This window comes from Castanea sativa, chromosome 11, assembly GCF_040712315.1.
Source record: "Castanea sativa cultivar Marrone di Chiusa Pesio chromosome 11, ASM4071231v1".
NCBI classification, from domain to species: domain Eukaryota; kingdom Viridiplantae; phylum Streptophyta; class Magnoliopsida; order Fagales; family Fagaceae; genus Castanea; species Castanea sativa.
In genome coordinates, this window is record NC_134023.1 from 33,008,760 (window position 1) to 33,034,826 (window position 26,067).

The window sequence follows — 26,067 nt, forward strand, 5'->3', positions numbered from 1 at the left end:
CGAGTCCAACCTGACTTGACCAGACCAATATTTTTTTTTATTTTTCTCTTTTATGTAACTTTCAATGCCAAATTTTGTTTTGTTTTGTTTTTATTTTTTTGCTTCTATTTTATGTATTACTTTAATTTAAATCGTAATGATATTTTATTGCTATATTTCCAAATATAGTTTTTACATAATTTGGTTTATTGCAGCTTAATTTCCCAAATGATACTAATAGTGAAAATACTTTCCATCCAAATGAAGGTTAGAATGATGATAAACTGATTTGACTTTACAAAAAAAGGAATAACTCTAACAATAATATTTTCCATAGTGAAAGTCAAATTGTTGTTTTAAAAAGTTTTTTATTTTAGTCCTAACTATACCAAGGATCTTATTTATTAGGGTAAAATACAAAACTGACTCTCTAAGTTTCTTCAAATTTCATTTCAGTCCTCTAACTTTCATGTTTATTCAATTAAGACTTTTTCATCAACTTTTGTTATATGTTGTGGTTAATTTTTTAATTTTATAAATTTTTCTTCAAACTTAAAAAAAATTCAATTAATGATTAAAAATATTTTTCAGATTTAAAAAAAAAAAAATTTTTAACAAAAATTAACGGAAATACCTTAATTGAATAAATTTGAAACTTAGAGGACTAAAATGAACGAAAGCAAAATTAGAGGACTAAAATGAAATCTGAAGAAACTTAGAGGGTCAGTTTTGCATTTTAGCCTATTTATTATTGGAAAGTATATTTCCAAACTAAGCCCTAGTTCTGATGTAAACAAAAATGGTAAAATTTATTTTCTCATTCAATGAGAATTGGGTCAAGATGTACACAAGGAAAAAAAAATTTGTAAAAGTTTGTTGCCTAATCAAGAAATCATGACCTTTAAGAATATATGACAATAAATAAATTATTGAATTTAAATTTTCACATTAATGTCAGTCACTAAATTAGTAAAAGAATTTCAAAAATATATGGAAAATTATTAGGTACTCTCGGAGTACCATAAATGCGTACTCCCTCCTCTCACATGAATGGTGGGTCCCACCATATATTTAATTAGTGGGACCTACTATTCATGTGAGATGAGGGAGCATGCTGTAAACACAAAATTTTTCAATTGCAGAAAATCAAACAATTGAAAAGAAATATGGTTTGCAAATATAAATTTGTATTGATGAATAATGAGTACAATCTCTATTTCAATTCTTTTACAAAAGAATACCCTCTAATTCTATCTTCATTGAACTTGACTCGAACAAGGAATCTTCTTGCCTTTAGTTGGAAGATGGATTGAATGGTCTCAACAACAAATCTCTAGCTTTGAGCTTATTAGAGATTTATTGTTCTTCAAGTTTGCGAATGTGAAGGCTCTTAGGTTGAAGTTCTTCGGGGCTTTAGAGGCTTGATCCGTTGAGCTTCAAAGATTTGGGTTTGTTGAAGTTTATGGAGGCTTTTTAGCTTACTTCCAATAGAACTTCAAAGAACTAGAATAAGAGATTTTTTTGACTTTGGTTGGAAGATGGATTGAACGGTCTTCACAACGAATCTCTAGCCTTAAGCTTGTTATAGATTTGTTGTCCTTTAAGTTCTTCAAACCCTTTGAATGTTCTTCAAAGATGTTTCAAGTTCTTCAAAGATTCTTGAGATAGAATTTCTCCAGAGCTTGGGCCTCTTGAAAACTTCGTCCCTGAAAATGAGAAGAGATGTCCTCTATTTATAGTGATTTCAGAGGATAAGCTCTACTTTGAATTGATATGCTTGAAAGTATGTAGTACGCTTTTGATTAGCTCAAATTCATCTTAGAGATAATTATCTCTATTTATCTATTTTGATAAAGATCATATTTTGATAAAGATAATAATCAACAAAGATAAATAATTATCTCTATTTAATTAATTTATTTTAATAAAGATAATTATCTATCAATTTTGAATAGAAAATTTATCTTTATTTTAATAAAGATAATTATCCATAAATTTTGAATAGGGAATTTATCTTTATCTTGTGGGTTAAATGACACATGGCAAATTTTGATATGCCAATATGATGTCAATTTGGATGACATATGTCATCATCTAATTTAATTAATTTAATGACATTAATTTAGATTTTGCCACTAAGTTTTGATGTGGCATTTTATAATTGGCTTAAAATTTTGCCTTTTATATATGCATTTATGGTATTTCGGGAGTACACAATAATTTCCCAAAAAATATTGCCTAAACACATATAAACATTAACTTGATAAAGAAAAAGACATTAATATTTATTATCATAAAAAGTGGAGATCCTTCCAACATGGAAGATTAAAAATAATAATAAAACCATGACAACTTTTAAATGGCAAGTTTGAGTAATAGAGTAAGTAATTTTTTTGGATTGAATACAAAAAACCTGTCCAACTTGTCAAAAAAAAAAAAAAAAAAATCCAACCTGAGACCCAATAAAATTGCCCCATAATAGACTTGAATTTTTGAATTGGGTTGAGTTTCAGCTAGTCAAACCCAATTTTTGTTGGATCGGGTAGTGAACCGAACCAGCCTAGCCCGGCCTAATATCACCCCTAACCTCAACTCCTCATAGCATTTAAGTTAAGGGCCTATTTGGTAGAGTGGTTCAAACCTACTCTACCAAATTTTAAACAACCTTACACGTATTTTTACACATTTTTTCATTTATACGAATTTCAAATATCTACAAACAACTCAACTTAAACTCCTCTATCAAATGACCCTGAATAGTTGTGACCTGTTTCAAAACCTATATATATTATACTTATACCCCAAAAAACACAAAAACCTCCCCCATTTTATTTTATTATTATTATTTTTTTTCATTCTTTCAATTTCACACTCGCCCGCAAAACCCCCCAAACCAAAACCCATGGCGAAATACATAATAGCCATTCCCCTCTTGCTCATTCTCCCCTTACTCCTTTCTCAAAACCTCAAACCGGTCCGCCACGCCGAGGCAGCGGGCCCGGGGAAGCGAAGGGTCCAAGTGACGAACGATCTTGACGACATTGTCGACAACGAGGAGGACGAGGCCTGGAAGGAGTGGGGCAAGAAATCCACGTCCTCTGGTGATGAGTCTGATCTCCGGCCTTCCGATTTGTGGAAGATGTCAGACGCTGAAATCCAGGCCGAGATGATGAATCCGCATTACGGGTCGTCAATTGGACTCGTTAAGCTCCGGTTCCGGTCTCCCCCGACTGAGGTAATGCAATCCGGGGGTTTGGTTTCTCTCTGTTATTTCTTTCTTGGATTGCTATGGTGGAAGTCACTGAATATAATATAATATAATGTATGCATGTTTTGGCCAACTCATAGGTTTGAGCTAATTACTGAAAGCTTTTGAGAACGAAACTGGGTTTTTAAATTTTTCTTCAGCCAAATGAATGTTGTTATATGTTTTAAAGATGATTTGGATTACAGGTTAACTCAAAGAAAAGCATGAGACTTTGATTTGGTTTTAAGTTTGAAGTGGGAACTGTTGAAATTTTCTAGGAGGGTGAAGGGGTGGGATGTGCTAATGGCCTATAATATATATCACTGGTTGTAAACATTTTTTCAGAATTTCCGGGTGCCCGATTTTGGAAATCGACTCCTTATAAAGAAAAAAAATTGCTGTTGGAAGCTAGGAACCATGAATTGGAGGCTTATTTTTGTTTTTGCTGGTCTTCGTTTAAGATGCTAAATTGATGGAGAAATGAATGTATTTTTAATATTGTAGTCTTTTTTGAGTTACCAAGGAAATGGAAGGAGGCTTGTGCTATGGATTCAACTGATGTGTTCTTTTCTTGCTTTCATCAGGATATGGTAGCTGACACTGCTATGAAATGGACAAAAGTTCTGAAAACTGGAGGTATTGGGGCAAGATTTATGGGTATTGATCTGGGCACAATCTTGTTCACCATTGAAAGAGGCCAAGATACAACCGAGGTATGCTTTACTTCTTTTAATACAAATGGTTAGTTATTTTGTAACTTTTTTTTCCAGTGAAAGCTTTCTCATCAATGTTAGATGTGGTGCACTTTTTTTTTTTTTTTGGGGGGGTTGGGGGGTTAGGATATTCTTTTCACAAATATAAACAAAATCTTCAGCAATTTTTTCCTCTTGATATTGTTTTCTTCTCCAAAGAGGGGCTGGAGAGATGTGGTTTGAAGAGTACAAGTCTTTTCACTGTCTAAAATATGAGAAGAGCTATTGTGTCTCTTCTACTATGAAGCACGGGTGCGTTTTGGGACTCGGGTGCGGGTGTGAGTGCGGGTGTGGGTGTTGGACTTGGCAATTTTTGAAAAAGGTGGGTGCGGGTGCGGCGGGACTCGGCAATTAAAAAATTATTAAAAATATTTTTATTTATATTTTTTATATATTTTTACAATTAAAATATTCTTAAAAAACATATTACTATGCCTTGATTCACAAAACAAAGAAAGAAGAAGGCAAGAAACACAAAACAAAACACAAAATAAAACACAAAACCAAAAATAAAACACAAAAAGAAGCAACAAATATTCAAAATAAATTAAGGAAGGACAGATTTATGGTGTTTGGGCCTCATTCAAAGCCGATTTCGGCTGTTCCGGTGAGATTGAAGGCTGATTTCGGCTTGTTTCGGCCGTTTTGGTCGCCGGCCGATACGACCCGATACGGCCCGATTCTGGCTGAATCTACCTGGTTCGGCGCGAATCAAGCCGAGTCGGCGAATCCGTGAAAAAAAAAAAAAAAAAAAACTCAGACGCGGCACCGACACGCGGGCAACCGCGTCGGGCCGCGTCGGACTCGGGTGCGGTACCCTCCAGCCGCGTCCATGCTTTCTAGCTCTTCTATGAGTCAATTGGCGAATGCCAAATCGGGAAATATGATCTTTTTGTTTATTTTTTCTCGTAAACCTATGAATGATCTTTATCATTAACAAGACCTAATTTCCTTGGGACAATATGAATGTGTAAATCCAGCCTCAACTGTTGCATATGTTTAGTTTTGGGCTAGAATAATGGCCTGCTTCCTTTCAAGTTATTGTGTTCTCCTTTCTGTCTAATTATTGTCTATGTCGAGTTTCTGATATTTGTGTTCTCATAACACTCACATCCTTACCTGCTATTTTCCCAGTTGAGGGAGTTTTTGCTGGACCAACCAGAGGCATATGAGATCAGGATTGGGGATCAAACTTTTCGAAGGCCTGGAGATCCTCCTTTTGAGGAAGTTATTGCGAAGCTCCAAAATGAGAAAAACAAGGTTGATAATAATAATACTAATCCCACTGAGAATGGAAAGGAATTGAAAGAAGAGTTGTAGTTGACTGGTAATCTTTCTGTCACACAACTACATAATTGACTAATGCATTTCTTCATTAAATTTACAGTCTCTGGTTGTAGCATCTTCATCCCCTCATCCTTAATTTCTGCCACTGTAGTACATTTCCTGTGTGCTTGGGTTGGCTATTCTTTAATAAAAAGTTCTTATGTTATTTATCAAAAAAAAAAAAAAAAGCATCTTCATCCCCCTCCCTCTTCTGTTTTTTACATCTTGTTGACCTATATACACATTCAAGATATCATTTATTGTGAACTTTTGTTCAATCTGCTTCTGGGTTCCATTGTTAAGCATTATAGTTTAGTGTGCAAATAGAGCATTTCATTTTCCTTTTATGGAGTCTAGGATTTTGTTCATCAGATTATATATTCTTACCTGAGCATACATGGCTCTTACAATTATATACATAACCAAATCTGTCAACGAGTAGATGCATATGACCAGATAACAGCGATGTATGATAGTGTATGGTTTTTGAGCAAATTACAATACCTGTTTTCACCTCTTACTTACATGTAGTTCAAAACTTAATGCTTTGCCCACCTAAGATAAAGTTCGTTAGGCTTCCATGACCCATCTCATCACTTTCTCCGGTAAAAAAAGAAAAAAAGAAAAAAAAAAGAAAAAGAAAAAAAAAGAGCAATAAAAATCTAAATGCATGTGTAAAAATTTGAAGCTTTGGCTCAAGAAGATTCTTCCTCTTCATAAGAATGCTCTTGAGCCAATCAATTTAAATACAATTTTCATATACACACAAATCCAAAGAGAGAAGGGCAATAGATCTGAACACCAACAATCCAAACCCAAAGAACACTCTTTAAACACATATTCAAGAAAAAACACATACAAACACAGCAACCTACAAAATCAAAGAAAGCCTCTGGCACTAGCAAAGTGGGTATCCATGAACGCCTCCTTGTCTTCTTCAAATCTCATACAAGGTTTAGCAAAGTCAAAAGGTCTTGCTAGTGGTATTGTCCGGTGATGGCATCTGCGAAAAATCACAAATACAAATACCCATTAAAACTCCTTCTCTTCTTTGAAATTGACTCCTCCAAGTCTAGAATCTACAATTGTCCATACACCAAACAATAAGTCAGAACATACACAATGTGTACTGGAAAAGGAAATGCCATATTTGCCACCACCCACTTCAATTTGCAACCCAAAGTGAAATTACCTAAATATAGTCGAAGACGAACTCAAAGCGAGCACACTTGTTGTCCTTAATACCACCAAAAGTATAAAAAATACTGATACCCATTCATGGTGATGGTGCCGTGTTCATAGATACACACTACCCACAATTAATTTATGCGATTCCAATTCCATAGCTGTTAGGGCTAAGCATGGTTCAGGTCGGGTCTGAACCCAATCCGATCTTCACTCAACTTGATAGAATCAACCCAAACTCTCATTCATCTGAAACCTGCACACTCGGGCTGGGTCTAGGGCGGGTAAGTCAGGTCTAGGTCTGGTCTCTTTCTTTTTGTGTGGATAAACTACGTATTTGGTGTCTATCTTTTACATCATATTTCAATTTCATCAATTTGGTCCCCAATCTTTTAGTACCGTGTCAATTTAGTCCTTACTGTTATCTTTTGGATAAAAATTACTAAGTGGCAAACAGCCAAAATAAAAATTTAGTTTATTTTGATGTGGCAAGAAACTAATATTTTATTTTGGATATTTGTTACTTCAACAATTTTCATCTAAGAGATAATTGTTATAACATGGATTAAATTGATACGACACCAAAAAGTTAAGGACCAAATTGACACAATTGAAATGTTTGAGACCAAATCGAAATACGATTTGAAGGATAGAGACCAAATATGTAACTTACATTTTTTTTTAATAAATAAAAACAATATCTTTTAAGGGTGTATTAATCACAATCTATATTAAGTAATATATTATTAGTCAAATGGCCTGCAATAATATCAAAAAGTCTAAACTAATTATAACTAGATAAATTTGATATTGATCATGTCAATCCATTTCCAAATGTGACAATTCTATTTATGCAATGTACCACCAATATACAACCTGCAATAATTTCAAAAAGTCTAAACTAATTATAGCTAAATTTAACATTGATCATGCCACGTCATTTCCAAATGTGACAATTCTATTTATGTTATATTGTACCAATATACAACCTGCAATAATATCAAAATGTCTGAACTAATTATAACTAAATTTAACATAAATACTAATTTACCCCACACACACACACACACACACACACACACATATTACTAGGGGCAGACCTAAGATTTCAAGCTAGGGGGGCTGGAGTATAAGAAGAAAAAAAAAAATTCAAATAAGTATCCATATAGTACTAACAAACTATCAACCAAGATCAATACACAAAATCATTGTTTTTTAATAAAATAAGATTCAATTATTTACCAACAAAGACAAAAAAAAAAAAAAAAAATATATATATATATATATATATATATATATATATATATATATATATATATATACACAAAATAATATTGTTTCTTAAGAGCATCAACTATTGCCAAAAAAAAAAAAAAAAAATTCACAAACCAAAACTTACTTTTGCTACTTTAATATAGCATTTAAAATGTCTCGTACAATAGTGTTTTTGGTATTTGGTGTTCTAAATACTAAAGGACAAGGATTTCCTACAAACAGGTTTACTAGAGTTGCTGCATACAAGGTTAGGTGGCAAAACATTAAAGTGACACATGTTTAGTGGTCTCATGCAATGCACATGACCAATTAATTCATTTGAGATGACAAACGACTTTAACGTTTGCCCTTTCTCTCCTTCATCCAAGCCCAGAGCCCTTTCTCTCTCTTCTCCTCCTTTGTTCTTCTCAAAACTTAAAAAACTCCAGCCACCTAACCCATATTAACCCACTATGCCCAGCCATGACGTACCCATATCAAACCCGTAGCCCATTGTGACCCACCCATATCAAACATAGCCGACCACAACCCATTGGCATCGATAAAGCAACGCACCAGATCAAACCACCCAGCAACCATCAACACAAAAAATACTCCATTGATGACAATCCAAGAAGCCAATTTGAACCACCTTTAAGCAAATCTATGGTCTAGTAACTAATTGAAGCAACCCAGTAAGTTCATATCGAAGCAACCCACAGGGACAAACACGGTCAGGTGGGTCGGCGGTGAGAGCATGTGGTGGGCAGAGTTATTTTTTGATGGGTTAGATGGGTTAGGGATTCTAATGAGAGGAATAGAGGTGGAACAGAGAATTTGATGATGGGGAGAGATGAGTTTTGAGTCTAATGAGTTTTGCCTAAGCCGTTTGACAGAGAAATGAGAGAAACGTTAACGGAGAAATTCCACTCATAGCTGGTCATGTGCCCTGGACACATGTCACTTTAAAATTTGGCCACTTACCCCTGTATGCAGCAGCTCCAGCAAACCTGTTTGCAGCAAATCCTTGTCCAATACTAAATATTTAACACCTAATGTTAGTACTTTAATATTGTTTTGACTGGGATTTTTTATATACGTATATTTTAATTTTTTTTTGTTAAGTTTTTGAGTTGGGTAGTTGCTAGTTGGGCTAAGCTAATTAAAAGAGAGGGAGTTTAAGTTTTAGGAAGAGTGAGTCACAACTCTAGAAAAAAAAAAAAAATATATATATATATATATATATATATGTATGTATATATAATCATAATTTTTTTTTCTTTGGGGTCCAATTTTTTTTTCTTTTTTTCTTTGGGCTGGGTCCCCCTTGCCCCCACCCCCCCTTTGTGTCTATCCCTGTATATTACTCATGCATGACATTTCCATTTAATTTCAGGTTTCAAATGAATTTTAAAATTTTAGTACATGAGCTAGAAAACCAAGGGAGTCAATATCGTACCGAAGGCTGTACCGGTTTGACCAGTGGTACGATATATTTCGGATACTGGTCAATACCAGTGTACGGTTTTGGGTTTACCGCTATATATATATGTATATAAATATAAATAGTGTTTAAAGCCCACACATATATATATAAATTCATAGATTAAACTAATTTGTAATTTTAAACCCAAGCCCAAGCCCAAGTCCAAGTTTATACATCTATATCAATAAAAAGAATTAAAAATCAAGTTAAATTTAAAATACTAAGCTTTCTTTTCACGTGAACTAGCTGAGGGCTTAAACAAAAAAAAAATGAAACAACTGACATTGAGAGACATTTGAGAGGACTTCTGACATTTTTAGGGGCTGGAAAATAATTAAAAAAATGAAAAAATCTGACATAAAAAAGTTGCTTTTAACTTTATGCATAAACTTTGCAAGCTGTCAACTTTATTGGTTGTTTAAAGAAGCTGAAAGTAAATCCATTGGCTGGCGTTAGTTGGATGCACCAAGAAAGAGGAAAGAGAAAGTTAATCAGAGAGAAAGAGAACGCTGGAGGAAAGAGAGAAAGAGAACGCCGGAGAAAAGAGAAAGTAAATCTGAAAGAGAGCGAGAATGCAGGTTTTGCAAGTGAAGATCATGCGAGTGACGCTGGTGAGTGGAGAGATGAGAGAGTGAGAATTTTTTTTTTTCTTCTTCTTTTTCTTGTTTTCGTCCGGTGTGCATTTACCGGCCAAAATGTGGTATTTTTTACGGTATGGTCGGAACGATCCGGTATGGCCGGTATTTAAACCGGAACGAAACAACCATGTTTTTGTACTGGTGAAGCTATCGGAACGGTAAATATCGACTGTACCGGCCAATACGGTACGGAATCAACTTCTTTGTATAAAACTAGAGAAATTATTAGCTCCACTCCCAGTGGACTATCTAACTAATAAAACGCTGCAATTTATGTAAATATGACATCACCAAGTGGTTTTTATTTTTATTTTTATTATTGTGTTGATTAAGAATTTGACTCACATATTTACATAAGTGCGATTATTTCATTGGTTGGAAGGGCCACATTAGCAATCTTCTCGGTGGACCTAATAATTTCTCGTAAAACTGCATGATTATCATAACAGTAATGTATTAAAATGTTTGATAATAAGCACAATAATTCTCGGCTATTGAATTGGGTATGAAAAGCATTTCAATGCTCATTGAATTGAGCAACTAATGGGTGAATAGTCAACATGGCAGATATTGATGATAATGAGGAGTTAAAAGATATAAGCATCAAAATCATGGAGTTTATATGCTAGGAAGAATGCCCAAATACTTCCTATACTTTGAACTAGTGGCTAAGACACCTCCTGAATTTTGTTATTGACCAATTTACTCCCTAAACTATACACACTTGCCAAATCAATACTCTAGTTATTTTCATGCTAAAACAATAGCAGAATAAAAGCATGTGAGAAGCACATGACCTTTAAAAATGAATTAAATCACTATTTACACAGTAGAAGGAAGAGAGAGAGAGAGAGAGAGAGAGAGAGAGAGAGAGAGAGAGGCGGTAGAACCACCAGAGGAAAAGCTTGGATCTTAGTTTCAACAAAGATCAGATGACGCATACCTAAAGACACTATTTAGAGCACTGACTCATACTTGAAGACACTATTTAGAACATTGACTGAGAGGGTTGGTTGGCAAGACGAAGATATTTGTGTTATTAGCCAAACAATAGCCTGCTGCGAAACAAGAAGTAAAAAACGCCATGGAGCAAGTTTGAGAGCAGATATATGGTTTAGTTTTGTTGGACCAGATGGGCTTGGTAAGAAGAAAATAGCTCTTGCCCTTGCTGAGAAATTCCCAAGATGGGATGATTAATTCAAACACAATCTTTAGTCAACGAGAAATGAATGATTATGATATAAAGTTCAAGGGGAAAACTCTTGTTAATTGTCTTGCTGAGGAGTTAACCAAGAAACCCTTGTCCATTGCCTTCCTCGAAAATGTAGATAAAGTTGATTTTCTGGCTCAAAATAGTTTGTCTCAGGCTATTCGGACTGGTAAAATTTTAGACTCACATGGAAGAGAAAATCAGCATCAATAACACGATATTCATGACAACTTCAACATTCTCAAAGGGCAACTATCTTTACACTGTCAGACGGGAACCCTTAAAATACTCTGAGGAAAGAATTTCAGCAGTAAAATGGTGGCCAATGCATATTAGAATCGGACATGCCTTTGGAGACAACCCCAAAAGCCAAAGCATGAATGTATCCGATACAACGAGAAACGACATCTCTAATCCAAGCTTTTTTAATAAAAGGAAGCTTGTTAGTGTTACTGACTCTCTGGGGCAGCCTAAAATATCAGAGATGGCCAACCAGACTCACAAGACATCAACTAGTTATTTGGATTTGAACCTTCCAGCTGAAGAAAATGAATTGTGTGACAGTAAGAGAATATCCTCACAAGACATCAACTTTGGTGGTTCTGCTAACTCTTTCTTTTTTCTATCTTGTCAATAGTGATTTAGTTAGTTTTTAAAGGTCATGTGTGACAAGTAGTGTAAAATGGTCGTCCATAAAGTGACCGTCATTACTACGGATGATTGTCATTATTAAGGACGATCATAAGCACACATTAATGCTTAGATATAAATTCCTTACCTAAATGACATAAGTGTAACAGATGTATAGTCTTTCCAGCCACCAGCTCACAACTGTTACAATTATCTCAAGCTGACCATTACAAAGCTGTTATAAGGCATTGAATGGGGAAGTTAAATGGCTATTAAATGAGCCATATAACCCTTTAGCTCAACCATAACTGATGGATAGCGATAAAATGCTCATCCATATTGCAAAGCATCTATGAAATCCATGGGCCGACCCCATCGTCTCCACCCCGTAGGAACTACGAGATCATCCCAAGGACGCCTTCGGCATCAATGACGAGTAAAAGTATGGACGAGCGTAAGTGCATTAGTTTCAGACAACATTTAATGTCCAAATGATAAATGAGCACAGAGTCGTTACTGTCATTCAATTATGCGCATTTAATGGCCGTTATAGATGTTAAAGGACTGAGGATAAATAGTCAGTATTGGGCCATAAATCCTCTAGCTGTGGTACAACGTTAGAGATGCCAGTAAACTGAGCGTTTACTTGCACAAATATTATATAAAGCCAGGAGAGACAAGTAAGTGAGACATGTTGAACACACACACAAATTACTCTACAGATTACAGATTTCTAAAGAGTTTAAGCTAATTTAAGCATTGGGGGTCCTTGGCAAGCCATAAGCTGGTGTCATTATTTGCTTAGTGCTTTCTTTGGTGCAGAATCTCTAGGTCGTCCATAGTACTGATGAGGAACATATTGACGAGCTCTAGATCGTCCATTGTACTGACGAGGAACAAACTAACGAGGTGAAATTCTGCTTCATTAGTTTGGTGCTGTCTGTGGGAAACGACAAGCTATCAATCAACAAGTCGTCAAATTCTTTACTGACTAAGTTCCTTAGAACTGATGGACTTAACCACAACTATGCTGCTAGACCCGATGGTGATGACTCAACAAATCCAAGCATTAACAACCAATGTGCAAGAATTGAAGAAACAAAATGAAGACTTGAAGTGGAAAGTGCGTCCAAGGGGGCATAAATACGTCATAGTTACGGCGTAATTGTAATGACAATGATGACAAAGCCCATAGTCCAAGAAATAGCATAAGAGAAACTTCTAAGCACACAGCACAGTCGACTCATGGCAACGATCAGATGATGAAAAACATGAGGAAGGAGTTAGATGAAGTCAAGAATGCCATGAAGGGAAAGACACCAATAAATCTTGATGGCATGATTAAGAGGACAGACTCATCCTTCATTGCCAGCGTTTTGGAGTGCCCCTTGCCTCCCAAATTTCATCTCCCACAGTTGGAGGTTTACAATGGCATTAAGGATCCCCTAGATCACACAGGGGCATTCAAGACGATATTAAACCTCCAGCAGACCCTAGACGAGGTAATTTGCAGATCATTCCTAGCAACCCTCAGAGGAGCAGTAAGGGTGTAGTTTAACAAGTTGCCCGCGACATCTATCTTGAACTTTGAGTAGCTAAGCAACTCTTTATCTACCATTTTATTGGAGGCCGACGCCATAAGAGGCCCACCTCATACCTACTAACTGTGAAGTAACAGGAAGAGGAAACCGTAAGAGAGTATGTAAAATGCTTCAACAAAGCAATGTTAGAAATTGATGAGGCAAACGATCAGGTGATAATGACGACCTTCCAAGTAGGTTGACCAATCCTAACCTCGTCTTCTCTCTAGGGAAGACTCTGCCAACTACAATGATAGACCTCCTATTCAAAGCCCAAAATTACATGAATAGAGAGGATGCATTAATGACGAATGGAGTAGATGGCAAGCGAAGGATGGAAGAAATTGACGAGCTCCAACACAAAAAGAAGGAAAAGAAGGATCGTTCCTCTAGTCAAAAGAATGACAATGAAGATACGCAGGCTCATACAAGATCGACAAGTATTCTAGAAGGGGAACTTGTTACCTTGAATCACTCAATGGCAAATAGTTATCTCGTCCATGGAATGTAAAGCACTTCAAGAGGTATTATTGCTAGTTAGATGATGTATTCAATTTTCTTTCATCAAACCGCTTTCTAAGCAGGAATGAATAAGGGGGCATTTTTTCTTACATGAATAAATGTCATTCCCTTGAAAGATATGAAAGTATTATTTACCATACAAAAAAAAAAAATCGAAAAGAAAGCCCGTCATTAAAAGTCCAACGAGTAAAACCAAGTGGATGATAAAAATCTCGATAAGAGTAAAATCATCACATAAGGTTCAATTTGGACGAGTACAATCATAATGACAATCAAATTCTCAAAATGAGAGTAAGTCATATGATTAACTTCGCATGGTTAAAAAACCAACGAGTACAATCATAATGACGATCAAATCCTCACAGCGAGAATAAGTCATATGATTAAATTCGCATTGTTAAAAACCCACGAGTACAATCATAATGATGATCAGATACTCAAAGCGAGAGTAAGTCATATGATTAAATTTGCATGGTTAAAAACTGACGAACACAATCATAATGACAATCAAATTCTCAAAGTGAGAGTAAGTCATATGATTAAATTCGCATGGTTAAAAACCGACGAGCATAATCATAATGACGATCAAATTCTCAAAGCAAGTGTAAGTTATATGATTAAATTCGCATGGTTAAAAACTGACGAGCAGTTTTTCTAAAAAGGAAAACAAAAATCAAGGCCCGTGGGAAGCTCAAGAAAACTTCACACGCGCAACCAATGAAGAGAAGGCACATGTCAATCACCTGATGAGAAAGATGCCTCACATTAAATGTGACGAGAATCTCGGGACACGAAGGGGAGATTGAACTGCCAAAAACCTTTTATATTCCTATGCTCGTCCAAACAAAGGATGACAAAGGAATAAAGGGGGCAACTGACGAGTAGTGTAAAATGGTTGTCTGTAAAGTGACTGTCATTACTAAGGACGATCATAAGCACACAATAATGCTTAGATATAAATTCCTTACTTAAATGGCACACGTGTAACAGACGTACAGCCTTTTCAACCACCAGCTTACAGCTGTTACAATTATCTCAACTTGACCATTACACAGCCGTTACAGGGCATTGAATGGGGAAGTTAAATGGCTATTAAATGAGCCATTTAACCCTCTAGCTCAACCATAACTGATGGATAGCGATAAAATGCTCATCCATATTGCAAACCGTCCATGTTAATGACGAGTAAAAGTATGGACAAGTGTAAGCGCATTAGTTCCAAACAACATTTAATGTCTAAATGATAAATGAGCACGGAGCCGTTACTGCCATCCAATTATGCGCATTTAATGGTTGTTAGATGTTAAAGGACTGAGGATAAATGGTCATTTTTAGGCCATAAATCCTCTAGCTATGGTACAACGTTGGAGATGCCAGTAGACTAAGCATTTACACACACAAAGGCTATATAAAGCCAGGAGAGACAAGTAAGTGAGGCATGTTGAACACACACACAAATTACTCAACAGATTATAGATTTCTAAAGAGTTTAAACTAATTTAAGCATCAGAGGGTCCTTGGCAGGCCCCAAACCGGTGTCATTATCTGCTTAGTGCTTTCTTTGGTACGGGATCTCTAGGTCATCCATAGTATTGACGAGGAACATACTGGCGAGCTCTAGGTCGTCCATCGTACTGACGAGAAACATACTAACGAGGTGAAATTCTGCTTCATCAATGTGCATCTAACGTGCTCTTATTCTGTTAGTGTTTTAATGTGAAACTAACTAGAGTATTGATTTGGCTTGTGTGTATAATTTAGGGAGTAAATTGACTGATAAAAAAGTTTAGGAGGTGTCTTGGCCACTAGTTTGAAGTTCAAGGATGTATGGACATTTTCCCGTGCCATCAATTACTTAAATGTCTATTTTAATTAAAACTATAATTTTTATAAAAATACTCCAAGAAAAGCAAAAAAGAGGAATCTAGCACATATAAACAATGTTATGAATTCCGTTCTGTTCCAGCCGGAACAAACGAAAAATCTCATACCAGTTTGAAAACTGGAATGAGATATCCTCATGTTCCACCTCGGAGAAAATTTTGGCCTATTTTGGTGTGTTTCAGGTATTTCGATTGATTTCGATAAATTTCGGCCAAAATCAAAGATTTGGTTGGCACGCATTTTGGGATTTTTTTCTCTCTTAAAAAGAAAAATCACTGCCACTGGATCTTTTATAGAGGAGATGAAAAAGAAAGGAAAATAAAAGAAAAAGAAAGAACGGGATGAGGGCATGAAGCAGAGCCAGTGTGAGAGAGAAAATGCAAAAGAAGAAGAAGAGGAAAAAGAGGAGAAGAGAGACTAAAGAGAGCAACTGAGCCACTGAAGATTGAATAGACGTTGGAAATGAGAAGAAGAAAGAGTGGTCAGGTGAGATGAGAAGAAAATAGTCTAGGCCATGTGAGTACGTTGGGAAATGGGAAAAGTTAGTGGTAGGAAACTTCTTGGAGGTTCCTTACATATAATTACCCAACTTGTTTCTTTTATTTACAAGAAGACCATTACTAATTATTTTTTAATAACTATTAGAATAATCTACTTATTTTTTTTTTTTTTATAGGAAAAATCATCTGCTTATTTTATTTGAGATTTTTTTTTTTATTTTTTTTTTTATATATAAAAAGTGTATACACCAGTGTGGCCGATACCGTACTGGTACCGGCCAGTACATACCGTACCGGCCAGTGCACCGGTACCGGTACACTTCTATATTGTACCGGAAAAAATACCGGCCAATTTCGGGCAATACTGGCCGATACCGGGCGTATCGGCCGGTATAAAAAAAAGCTTTTTTTTTTTTTTTTTAGTTTTGTAATTTTTGAATTTTTGTAAAGGCATAATGGTAACTTATTTACATTAACTTCTTAGTATTATTTGTTTTTTTAGTATGCAATGAACAACTAAGCTTTCTATTTTTTATATTGTGTTTTTTTTTTCTTTTATTTGATACTAAAGTCTAAAACTATGAATAATTTGTTCTGAATTGAGGTAATGTTTTATAATAAACTTTTATATTTACTATAATATAAGTGAAATATTATATGTTTATAAACATGGTTCTAAAGATTTTGGTGTGTGTGTGTGTATATAAAATAGCGGTAAACCCGAAACGGTACACCAGTATTGACCGGTATCCGAAATATATCGTACCGGTAGCCAAACCGGTACAGCCTCCAGTATGGTATTGACTTCCTTGGTATACACACACACACAAGGTAATATATATATACACGGTAATATATATAAAATAGGCAACCGAAACACTTCAAAACGGTATGCCGAAATAAGTCGGTACCAAAATATTTCATTTCAGTAGACAAACTGAAATGGGTTCCGAAACAATATTCATAACATTGCATATACATACATCCCTATTAGGATAAGTTTTAATTATTAGAATACATTTAGATTGCTTGATTTTCTCATTAACTAATGCATTTAGTTTTGACTTGAACGTTGACAAATTCCTAAGTCATGAGTGGCCAAATTCAAAATGTGATTCAAATTTGGAATCAAGGTTTAATAGAGGAAGACATGACTCACAAGAAAACTTTAATTTTCAAAAGTTTTGCAATGATGGTTATGGTTACAAATAATTGATGAAACGTTGTAAGTTAAGAAGAAGAAATATATTAGGAATAATTTTTTTAGAACACTATATTCGGAATATAAGTATAGAACATCTTACTTTTTTTTTTTTTTTAAATGTACATGTCCATAAATTACCAATATTACTCCTTAACTTGCTCGTTCCATTTTTACCATTTTTTGACCAATTACAATGCTTTATACGTTGAAACATATATCATACATCCTTAAAAAACATTAATTTCTTTCCATTTAAACAAATTTATTTATTGATTGTTGATAGTGACGTTATAACAAGCTGACGGAAGTTCACTTGTTACATACTGAATGCACGTTAAGAAGCTGACGGCAATACGCTATCCGTCAACTACTGTCATTGACACCTCTTTAGCATTCATAGCCATGCCCCTTACGTAGCAACATTAAGCTGACGGATCAACGTGGACGAGTCAGGGGTGACGACCTTGGCTGTAAGGTCTTTGGCTGATGTCCTTGGCTGACGGACCACGTCGACGTACGTAAGCTGATGACAGTATAGGAGTTACACGTGGGCTGACGACCTTGGCAGGTGAAGGCTGAAGGAATAACCCAACTTTCATTTCTAGCCTATCTTGACCTCTACTTATGTGAATATAAGGAAAGTCCTTGCGCTACGCGTTCGACTTAGTTAAGAAGATTCCTATAAGGAAAGGGCTCAATACAATAGGCGAAGATCCGTGAATTACTCTTTTAAAAATGAAAGTACTTCTTCACCAAGGCGCATATTTCGGCCACACACCACTATATATACCCCAAGACCCTCATGACCCAAAGGTACGCACAATTACCTCAACTCTGGCACTCTAGGGTTGCTTAAAAGATTCTAACTTGATCGTCGGAGGGTCTTTGGCCGGCACCACACCGGTGCTCTCTGTCGATCACCTACTTTTTCTTTGCAGGTGTTGCTTCAAATCGGTGGAGTACTAGCAGCTTACTGGTGATCTTTTAGGCATCATCAATTGTTATTGATTATGACAACAAATCCATAACAACAATCTTACTCTCTATGATCCAGGCTCTTCCAAACCCATTATGACAGCAAAAATGTTGCTAATTTTTTCATATTCAATTTCCTTAACATAAAACTCAATCGGAATCTTTTAAGAGTCTCAACTTGTACGAAGGTTCTTTCTCCTCTCTGTAGGAGTTTTCTCTCTCACCTGGGGTGAGCCTTCCTTTCCACAGCAACTAGCAGTGGACCACCTAGATATGGCAATCATGGACTTGAATTCATTGAGAAACTACAACAGATAAAGCTTACGGAGGAAGGGGGTAATACATCACGTTCGGACAACGCGGCGAGAGCAAACCTTGGAATAATGTTCACTTAGCTTAATAGGGCGGTTCGTCACTTCTCGGTGCTACAACCAGTGAGTAGCTAAGGCTCTTTTAAGGTCTGCATTGAGGCTTGGTAATGACTTACGAATCACTGACGTTGGTGACAGACTTCCAATTCAGATTCACTTTGGAAAGCCAATTGACATGGGTCCTAAATAATGGCCCGTTGAGCTTTGATAACCAGCTACTGGTGCTTTGTAGTTGGGAGAAGGGGATGACAGCAAGATCGATTACCGTCTCCGATGTACCTATTTGGATTCAAGTGTGGGGGCTACCCTTTGATCTGATCAATGAAGAAGCAAGTTGGGATATCGGAAAAGGATTGGGACAGGTGGTGGAGGTTGATAAAAAAAAAAAAACCTTCTGTACGGACCAAGCTTGCTTCATTCGAGTACGAGTAGCAATACCCATTGATAAACCATCTGACATGGAGGATGCGTAGCAAATCCAGGAGACGACTAGGAATGGATTGGATTCAAGTATGAACGATTAGCATGGCTCTGCTTCCAGTGTTGTATCTTCGGACATGAAACAAAAGAGTGCCAGAAACCAAAAGACTCAGAGCAGACAACCACACCCTATGGGGAGTGGTTGAAAGCAGGGTATAGGAGGAAGGATGAGGGCGGGAGCAAACAAAACACTAAATCCATCATCCTGAGCAAACAAGCACGTGAAAAAGCACATGACTTTTTTAAAACACAAGGGCCAAGCGATAATGGTAATAAAGCTACATGGAAGAAAATCTTATGTAAACGTAACTCTCCCAAGCCTACCAACTCATAAAGCCCTACCAAGAGTGGCTCAAAAAGAGGACAGCCTGATAAGGATGGGAAAACCAAGAAGTCGGAGAGAAAGAAGAGCAAAACCGTGGATGGAGGCCAGATAGAAATTCTTTAAATGGCGAAGGTTGAGGTTCAGCCCTGTCGAGCCCAATGATTATCCTAAGTTGAAATTGTTGAGAGCTTGGGAATCAACGTGCAGTTGATGTCCTCTCTTAATTGGTGAGAGAAAAAGCTCCTAAATTTTTGTTTCTTATGGATACAAAGCAATCTATAGATGAGATGCGGCAGATTCAGGCAGGGCTCCCATATTGTTGTATGTTAGCCGTACCGAGTATTCAAAGAAGTGGCAGGCTTGCTCTGTTGTGGATGGAGGAGGTATATTTACACATCCAAAGCTTTACACTAAACCATATTGATGCTCTCATCCTTAATGACCTCAATAACCCATGGAGATTGACTGGCTTCTACGGTTAGCCGGAAGAGCAGAGAAAGCACGAGTCATGGCAATTGTTATGACACCTTCACTCTCGACACTCACCTCCTTGGTTATGCGTCGGTGACTTCAACGAAAGTTTGACATCCGAAGAGAAACAAGGGGGACTACCAAAATCCTTGAATCTCATGCAGGCATTTCGGGCTTTCCTACTTCACTATGGGTTGGTGGACTTGGGGTTCCAAGGTAATATTTTTACACGGAACAATGGAAGATATGGGGAGGAGTTTGTGCAGGAACGGCTTGACCGAGCGTGCGCCACTGATGGGTGGAGAGAAATCTCCCCATATTATCGAGTTACTAATATCCAAGCCTCATACTAAAATCATATCCCGATCTTCATCACTACACAAAACACAAATCAGCATGGTAGACGTAAAAAACTCCCATGCTGGTTTAAGGAAAAGTGGGCTTCCCACCCAAACTGTGAGAACATTGTACAAGCAACTTGGTTGACCGTGGTGGGACATGGTAGTCCAATGTCAGTGTTGTTTAAAAAGATTAAAAAGTGCAGGTTTGCTTTGGTAGATTGGAGCCATGAAACCTTTGGCAGATAAAAAACAATACTACAGGAAAAGCAACGTAGGTTCACTACAAAAAAGAGGGCTATAGTTACGTTTGAAAAATGCAGCTATAGACCCTAAAAATGCAGCTATAGGCTATAGCTGCGTTTTCAAACGTGGCCTATCTGTGCGACAATGGCCCCCTACGGAACCTGTAGCCGTGTTTTTAAAAACGCAGCTATAGCGTGAGTTGTAGCCGTGTTTTTAGCCCCTATAGCTGCATAGACCCGGTTTGGGCTGTGTTTACAACGTGGGTATAGGCTAAGACCTATAGTTGCATTTTTATAAACGCGGCTGTAGGCTAAGACGTGTAGCTGCGTTTTCTACGGCTATAGGCCATCTTTGGGCTGCGTTTACAAATACGGCTAAAGCCCCCAACATTGGGGTTTTCTATAGCCGTATTTTTAAAAACGCTGCTATAGGTTTTTTTCTACTATTTTTTGGTTGCTAAGCGTGTGTTTGGATAACTTGGTGTTTGCGTTTTGATGAAAAATTTCTGCGTTTGTTTTTTTTTTTTTTTTTTTTTTTTCTTCTGCTGATGCACGGGTGAGGGGGGACAGCGGCTACTGTGCATGAACAGTAGCCCGCTTTTGCTGACTTTTCAGCACATTTGTGGATCCCGTGTACTGTTCACGAGACCCACAAACTTCACTTTTCAGATTTTTTAAAATTAAAAAATGGGACCCACGGCACTATTCACACATTTAAAAATTATTTTGGTACAGTGTTTTCAGTTTTCAGTTTTCAGCAATAAGCTGTATCCAAACGGACCCTAAATCTATAATTCTTGCCCAAAACACTCAACATATGCAACCAATGGAAACCATCAAAACGATTGCCAACACTCAACAGTTACCAACCATGTGAAAACTTACACAGAACAATTTTGACATTGCAATTTTTTGTTTGCCCTTTTTCAATTAAAAAACAAAAGTGAAAGGTCAGTTCATTCTACCATGTAGTTAGTTTATGGCTCTATACTGAAATATAGTCAAGTTATTAACAAGTTGAGCCAATCAGGCAAGACATAAAGTCCACATCATACAAAAAGGAGTAAAATTCCATGCTGAATCATTACTATGACATCCAATGACCTTCACAGGTATCACCCTATAAAACCCAAATTACTATGACATCCAAACAAACCTGAAATCCAACAAAGAATAAATCAATAACCTCCACAAGCATTACCCTGTAAGCCCCAAATAGAGAAAATGCATCAGACCGCGGCATTACTTAAATTAATTAGTTCTGAAAAAAGTTGACTATCAATCCATATTAGGTTCAACCCAAAACCTTAAGTTCACATTTAGGTCTAACTTCTCACCTTAACGTTAAGGTTTGTGCCCTCCCAGAAAACTTAAATTTCTTAAATTATAACAAATTTCACTTCAATGCTCGGACAAAGTGCCATAGCCCCCTAATGTGAGTTTGAACCCTAGATGCAGGCAAGGCTCAAGGCCCCCAATATTTTAATGATTTCACCCTTTATATAAAGGCTCTATCTCATTATAAAAAGGTCCAAAAAAAAAAAAAAGACAAATAATACCTCAATAGTTGGTTCCATATGCGCCTCTGAAGCAAAAGCGTAGAACCTGTCATGTAGCACATCAAGTCATTTATATCCGTATTCCACTGTCATAATGAAGAGGGTGAGCTCTTCCAATTCCTTAGGAGTCTCCTTTCTATAATGACTTTGTTTATGCTCGCAACTCTTTGACATTTCTTTATGGCCCATCTGAATAATTTTACCCTGGGTCATTTCGTCCTAACATTGTTGCTACTTAATGTGGTTTCAAGTTTCAATGAAACATCAATCTATGATTGATCACATCCCATAATTATTTAGTCAAATAAAGAAACTTATAACTAAACATACTCCTTTGCTCAATAACTTATAACTATTTAGCCAGTATAAATTATGCATCTGAATTTCACTAACCTAGACGCGACTCCAAAGTAATGGCACAGAAGCCCTGGCATTATTTTGAATATAAACATTTGTCCAGAGAGGCTGATTAGGAAACTCCAAAAGAAGTGTCTCCGTGTCTGTTGACATGTTGTGATTGCTAACAATAAGGCTCTGGGGAACAGCATCATATAAAGTCCCAGCAGCACCTGCATTCTTTGGACAGCCAACACTACTTCCTCCTGCAAATGATGCTTACAGTTGCTAAATAATTCCACATATTGACATAAGATTTAATCAGAGGATATGTAATTTGCTTTTCCTAAGAATAAAACAAATATTTGATAACCATCTAATATCAAGATAGTAACTTAGTACCCATCAATGCTGATCAACATAGACACCTGACCAGACAACTAATAAATGAAGAGTGTTCCAGAAATGGAAAACATTAAGGAAAATAAAATAATAATAATGTGAAGAAGACAAGCAAATTCATGGTAAAAAGCAATTAGAACCCCGTAAATGAGATTTCAAAATGAAATAGGCTCATGGGTTTCTCTGTTTTCTTTTTTTATTTTTTTATTTTTTTTATTGATAGGCAACTACAACTCATCCTCCACCACTTGATTATGGAGAAAATTTCATATGATCCAAACTATAAGCAAATAAAATTGAGAACCAATATCTCCCCCCCCACTCTCCCCCTAAAAACACAACTGTACATATACAAAAAGAAATTAAGGTTTAATGATGGAATAGAATTGGAAAGAGCAATGTATCATTGCATTAACTTACTGAAAATGTTAAAAACATAGATTTAAACAACATCAGAAAAGCGAAAAGGGTCAGAGCTCTTTCAATCTAGTTTGTTGTCACTTGTCAGTGACCTTATTGATAAACTCAGTGAGAAGGAATCAAAACAACCAAATGAACCTCCTGCAAACCAGCCCACATTTCATTGACCTCAAGCAGAAAACGTGCACCTCAAGCAGAAAACATTCTCGGCGGTAGTATCCCAAACCAGCCCACATTTCATTGACCTCCTGCAAACCAAAACCAATCAACCGACATTTAACTCTTAAAACTTAAAACAGTTCATGTCACGTTTTCCCTAAGAATCAACAAAACAAAATAGCTACAAGTCTCATAGCTAAACTAACACCTCATGTTTGTTTCCAACAGGGTTCAAATCCCCACATTATAAAAATTGAATTAGACCAAACAAACAAAACCCAAATAGCTAATTATTAATAATTACCTCAAGAGAAGCTAGAGATAGGTGTTGAAGGGTGGGCCATTTCTCCACCCAACGGTTGTAGTACTATTGAACAGAAATTAACTGCCAAGACTAAAACACCAGACACAGCCACCAAAACCCAGCACCGATCTCACAACCAGAATCACGTCGAATCAGCAACCACCAAACCCACGCCGATCTCGCAACCACTAGACACCATCACGGCAACAACCCACCCCACCACCACGGCAACACCATCAGAACCCACCCAAAATCAAACCCATTCCAAAAATCCAACCCAAACCCATTGGAACCCAGCCACAACTACGGCCCCATGCCATCACTGCACCTCCACAACCAAAACCCCCATGCCACCACGAGCCAGACCCGCCGCAACCCACCAACCCAAAACCCACTACCACACAAATCAAAACCCCACACCCACACCACCAAACCACATCAAAGACCACCACACAACCTAGATCAACCCACACCACAAACCGTCACAAACCCAGATCAACCCCACCATCACAGACCACCCTAAAACCACCGACCAGAGTGAGAGAGAAGAGAAGGAAACATTGAGAGAGAGATATACCTTGAATAGTTAGCAGATTGACGGTAGGACAGGCTTTGTCGGTGGCGGCACATCAGGCTTGAGGGTTTGGGAGTCAAAGGGAGAGAGTGAGAGAGAAGGTGAGAGATTGGGTTAGGGAACAGAGAATAGTTTAGGGTTTTTTTTTTTTTTTTTTTTCTATTAATATATACTAAACCTAAGCTGCGTTTAATCAAACGCAGCTTCAGACATGTCCGTTTGGATACAGCTTATTGCTGAAAACTAAAAACACTGTACCAAAATAATTTTTAAATGTGTGAATAGTGTCGTGGGTCCCATTTTTAATTTAAAAAAATCTGAAAAGTGAAGTTTGTGGGTCCCGTGACATGACACAAATTCTGAAAGTCAACAAAATCGCTACTGTTCATGCACAGTAGCATGAACAGTAGCCGCTTCTCCTATGAAACGCGTGAAGCAGAAGGGCAAAAAAAAAAAAAAAAACGCTGAACGCAGACGCCCCTTTTTTCATCCGTATCCAAACTCAGCTTTAGCGTGTGTTTGGATAACTTAGCGTTTGCGTTTTGATGAAAAATTTCTGTGTTTTTTTTTTTTTTTTTCTTCTGCTGATGCACGGGTCAGGGGGGACAGTGGCTACTGTTCATGCACTGTGCATGAACAGTAGCCCCTTTTGCTGACTTTTCAGCACATTTGTGGGTCCCGTGTACTGTTCACGAGACCCACAAACTTCACTTTTCAGATTTTTTAAAATTAAAAATGGGACCCACGGCACTATTCACACATTTAAAAATTATTTTGGTACAGTGTTTTCAGTTTTCAGTTTTCAGCAATAAGCTGTATCCAAACGGACCCTTAAGCTGCTTTTGTCTAAACGTAGCTCTAAGCATTTGTTAAGCTGCGTTTACTAAGTACAGCTCCAGAGATATTGAGAAGAAAAAAAAAATTTGCAAAAATGGGGTGGAGAGCCGCATTTTTAAAAACACGGCTTAAGTCCTACCCACTTAAACACAGCCTCAACATCACAAAACGCAGCTTCAGGAGAGGTCTATAGCCGCGTTTTTCAAACGCATCTATACGTCCAGGGTGGAGCTACATTTTTCACAAACGCAGTTCAAAGCTCATCCTGTAGTTGCATTTTTGTAAAACACAGCTTAAAAACGTGGCTTAAAAACGCGTTTTTTGTAGTGGTTGGAGGAGTTGTGCTCTCTAAATTGTCCCAAGGTCTTGGATGAAATTAACGAAAAAAAGGCGAACATCAACAACATATTACATCAAGAGGAAATTTTTTGGCGGCAGCGGTCTCACTCTATATGGTTACCTGCTGGAGAAAAACACTAAGTTTTTACACTAGAGGGCCAGCCAACGCCGAAGCAAAAATCACATCACAGGTGTGTTTGACAATGAGGGGGTGTGGGGCACCACTAAGGAGAGTATTGCCAATATAGCCGAATCTTACTTTCAGCAGTTATTCACCTCAGCCTACTCGGCCAATGTTGATGCAATGCTAGTCTCAGTGGACAACTTAGTCACTCCCACCATGAATGCCACACTACTCCAAAGGTACACACCAAAAGAGGTTAGACTTGCATTATTTCAAATGCACCCACACAAAGCACCAGGACCTGATGGTATGTCCCATTTTTTCTTTTAGAAATTCTGGCACATAGTAGGGCCCGATGTTACAGCAGCTATTTTATCAGTCTTGAATTTTGGCCTATCATGCCCCGAATCC

At 37.0% G+C, this 26,067-nt stretch overlaps 2 protein-coding genes across 9 annotated transcripts; one reads left to right on the forward strand and one right to left on the reverse strand.

Moving 5' to 3' along the window:
• The first annotated feature begins 2,809 nt into the window (after positions 1 to 2,809).
• On the forward strand, positions 2,810 to 9,870 carry LOC142617966 (uncharacterized). 2 transcript variants are annotated; one of them, XM_075790941.1, is made up of 4 exons: positions 2,810 to 3,214; positions 3,811 to 3,939; positions 5,113 to 5,305; positions 9,686 to 9,870. In XM_075790941.1, exons 1-3 carry the CDS (start codon positions 2,882 to 2,884, stop codon positions 5,296 to 5,298), a joined length of 648 nt encoding a protein of 215 aa, XP_075647056.1. In that variant the 5' UTR covers positions 2,810 to 2,881; the 3' UTR covers positions 5,299 to 5,305; positions 9,686 to 9,870. The 2 variants fall into 2 exon arrangements, with proteins under 2 accessions (XP_075647056.1, XP_075647055.1); XM_075790940.1 differs by lacking the exon at positions 9,686 to 9,870 and having other exon boundaries at positions 2,811 to 3,214; positions 5,113 to 5,378.
• LOC142617968 (uncharacterized) lies at positions 5,960 to 24,544 on the reverse strand. 7 transcript variants are annotated; one of them, XR_012841119.1, is made up of 5 exons: positions 23,783 to 24,541; positions 23,320 to 23,567; positions 22,555 to 22,763; positions 22,162 to 22,350; positions 5,960 to 6,307 (listed from the first exon to the last, which is right to left on the reverse strand). XR_012841119.1 is itself a non-coding variant. In XM_075790942.1 (5 exons), the coding sequence occupies exons 2-5, from the start codon at positions 23,553 to 23,555 to the stop codon at positions 6,269 to 6,271; spliced, it is 342 nt and encodes a 113-aa protein (XP_075647057.1). In that variant the 5' UTR covers positions 23,556 to 23,567; positions 23,783 to 24,544; the 3' UTR covers positions 5,960 to 6,268. The 7 variants fall into 7 exon arrangements, 3 of the variants coding, with proteins under 3 accessions (XP_075647057.1, XP_075647059.1, XP_075647058.1); XM_075790942.1 differs by having other exon boundaries at positions 22,162 to 22,207; positions 23,508 to 23,567; positions 23,783 to 24,544; XM_075790944.1 differs by having other exon boundaries at positions 22,162 to 22,207; positions 23,783 to 24,540.
• Between the last annotated feature and the right edge of the window lie 1,523 nt (positions 24,545 to 26,067).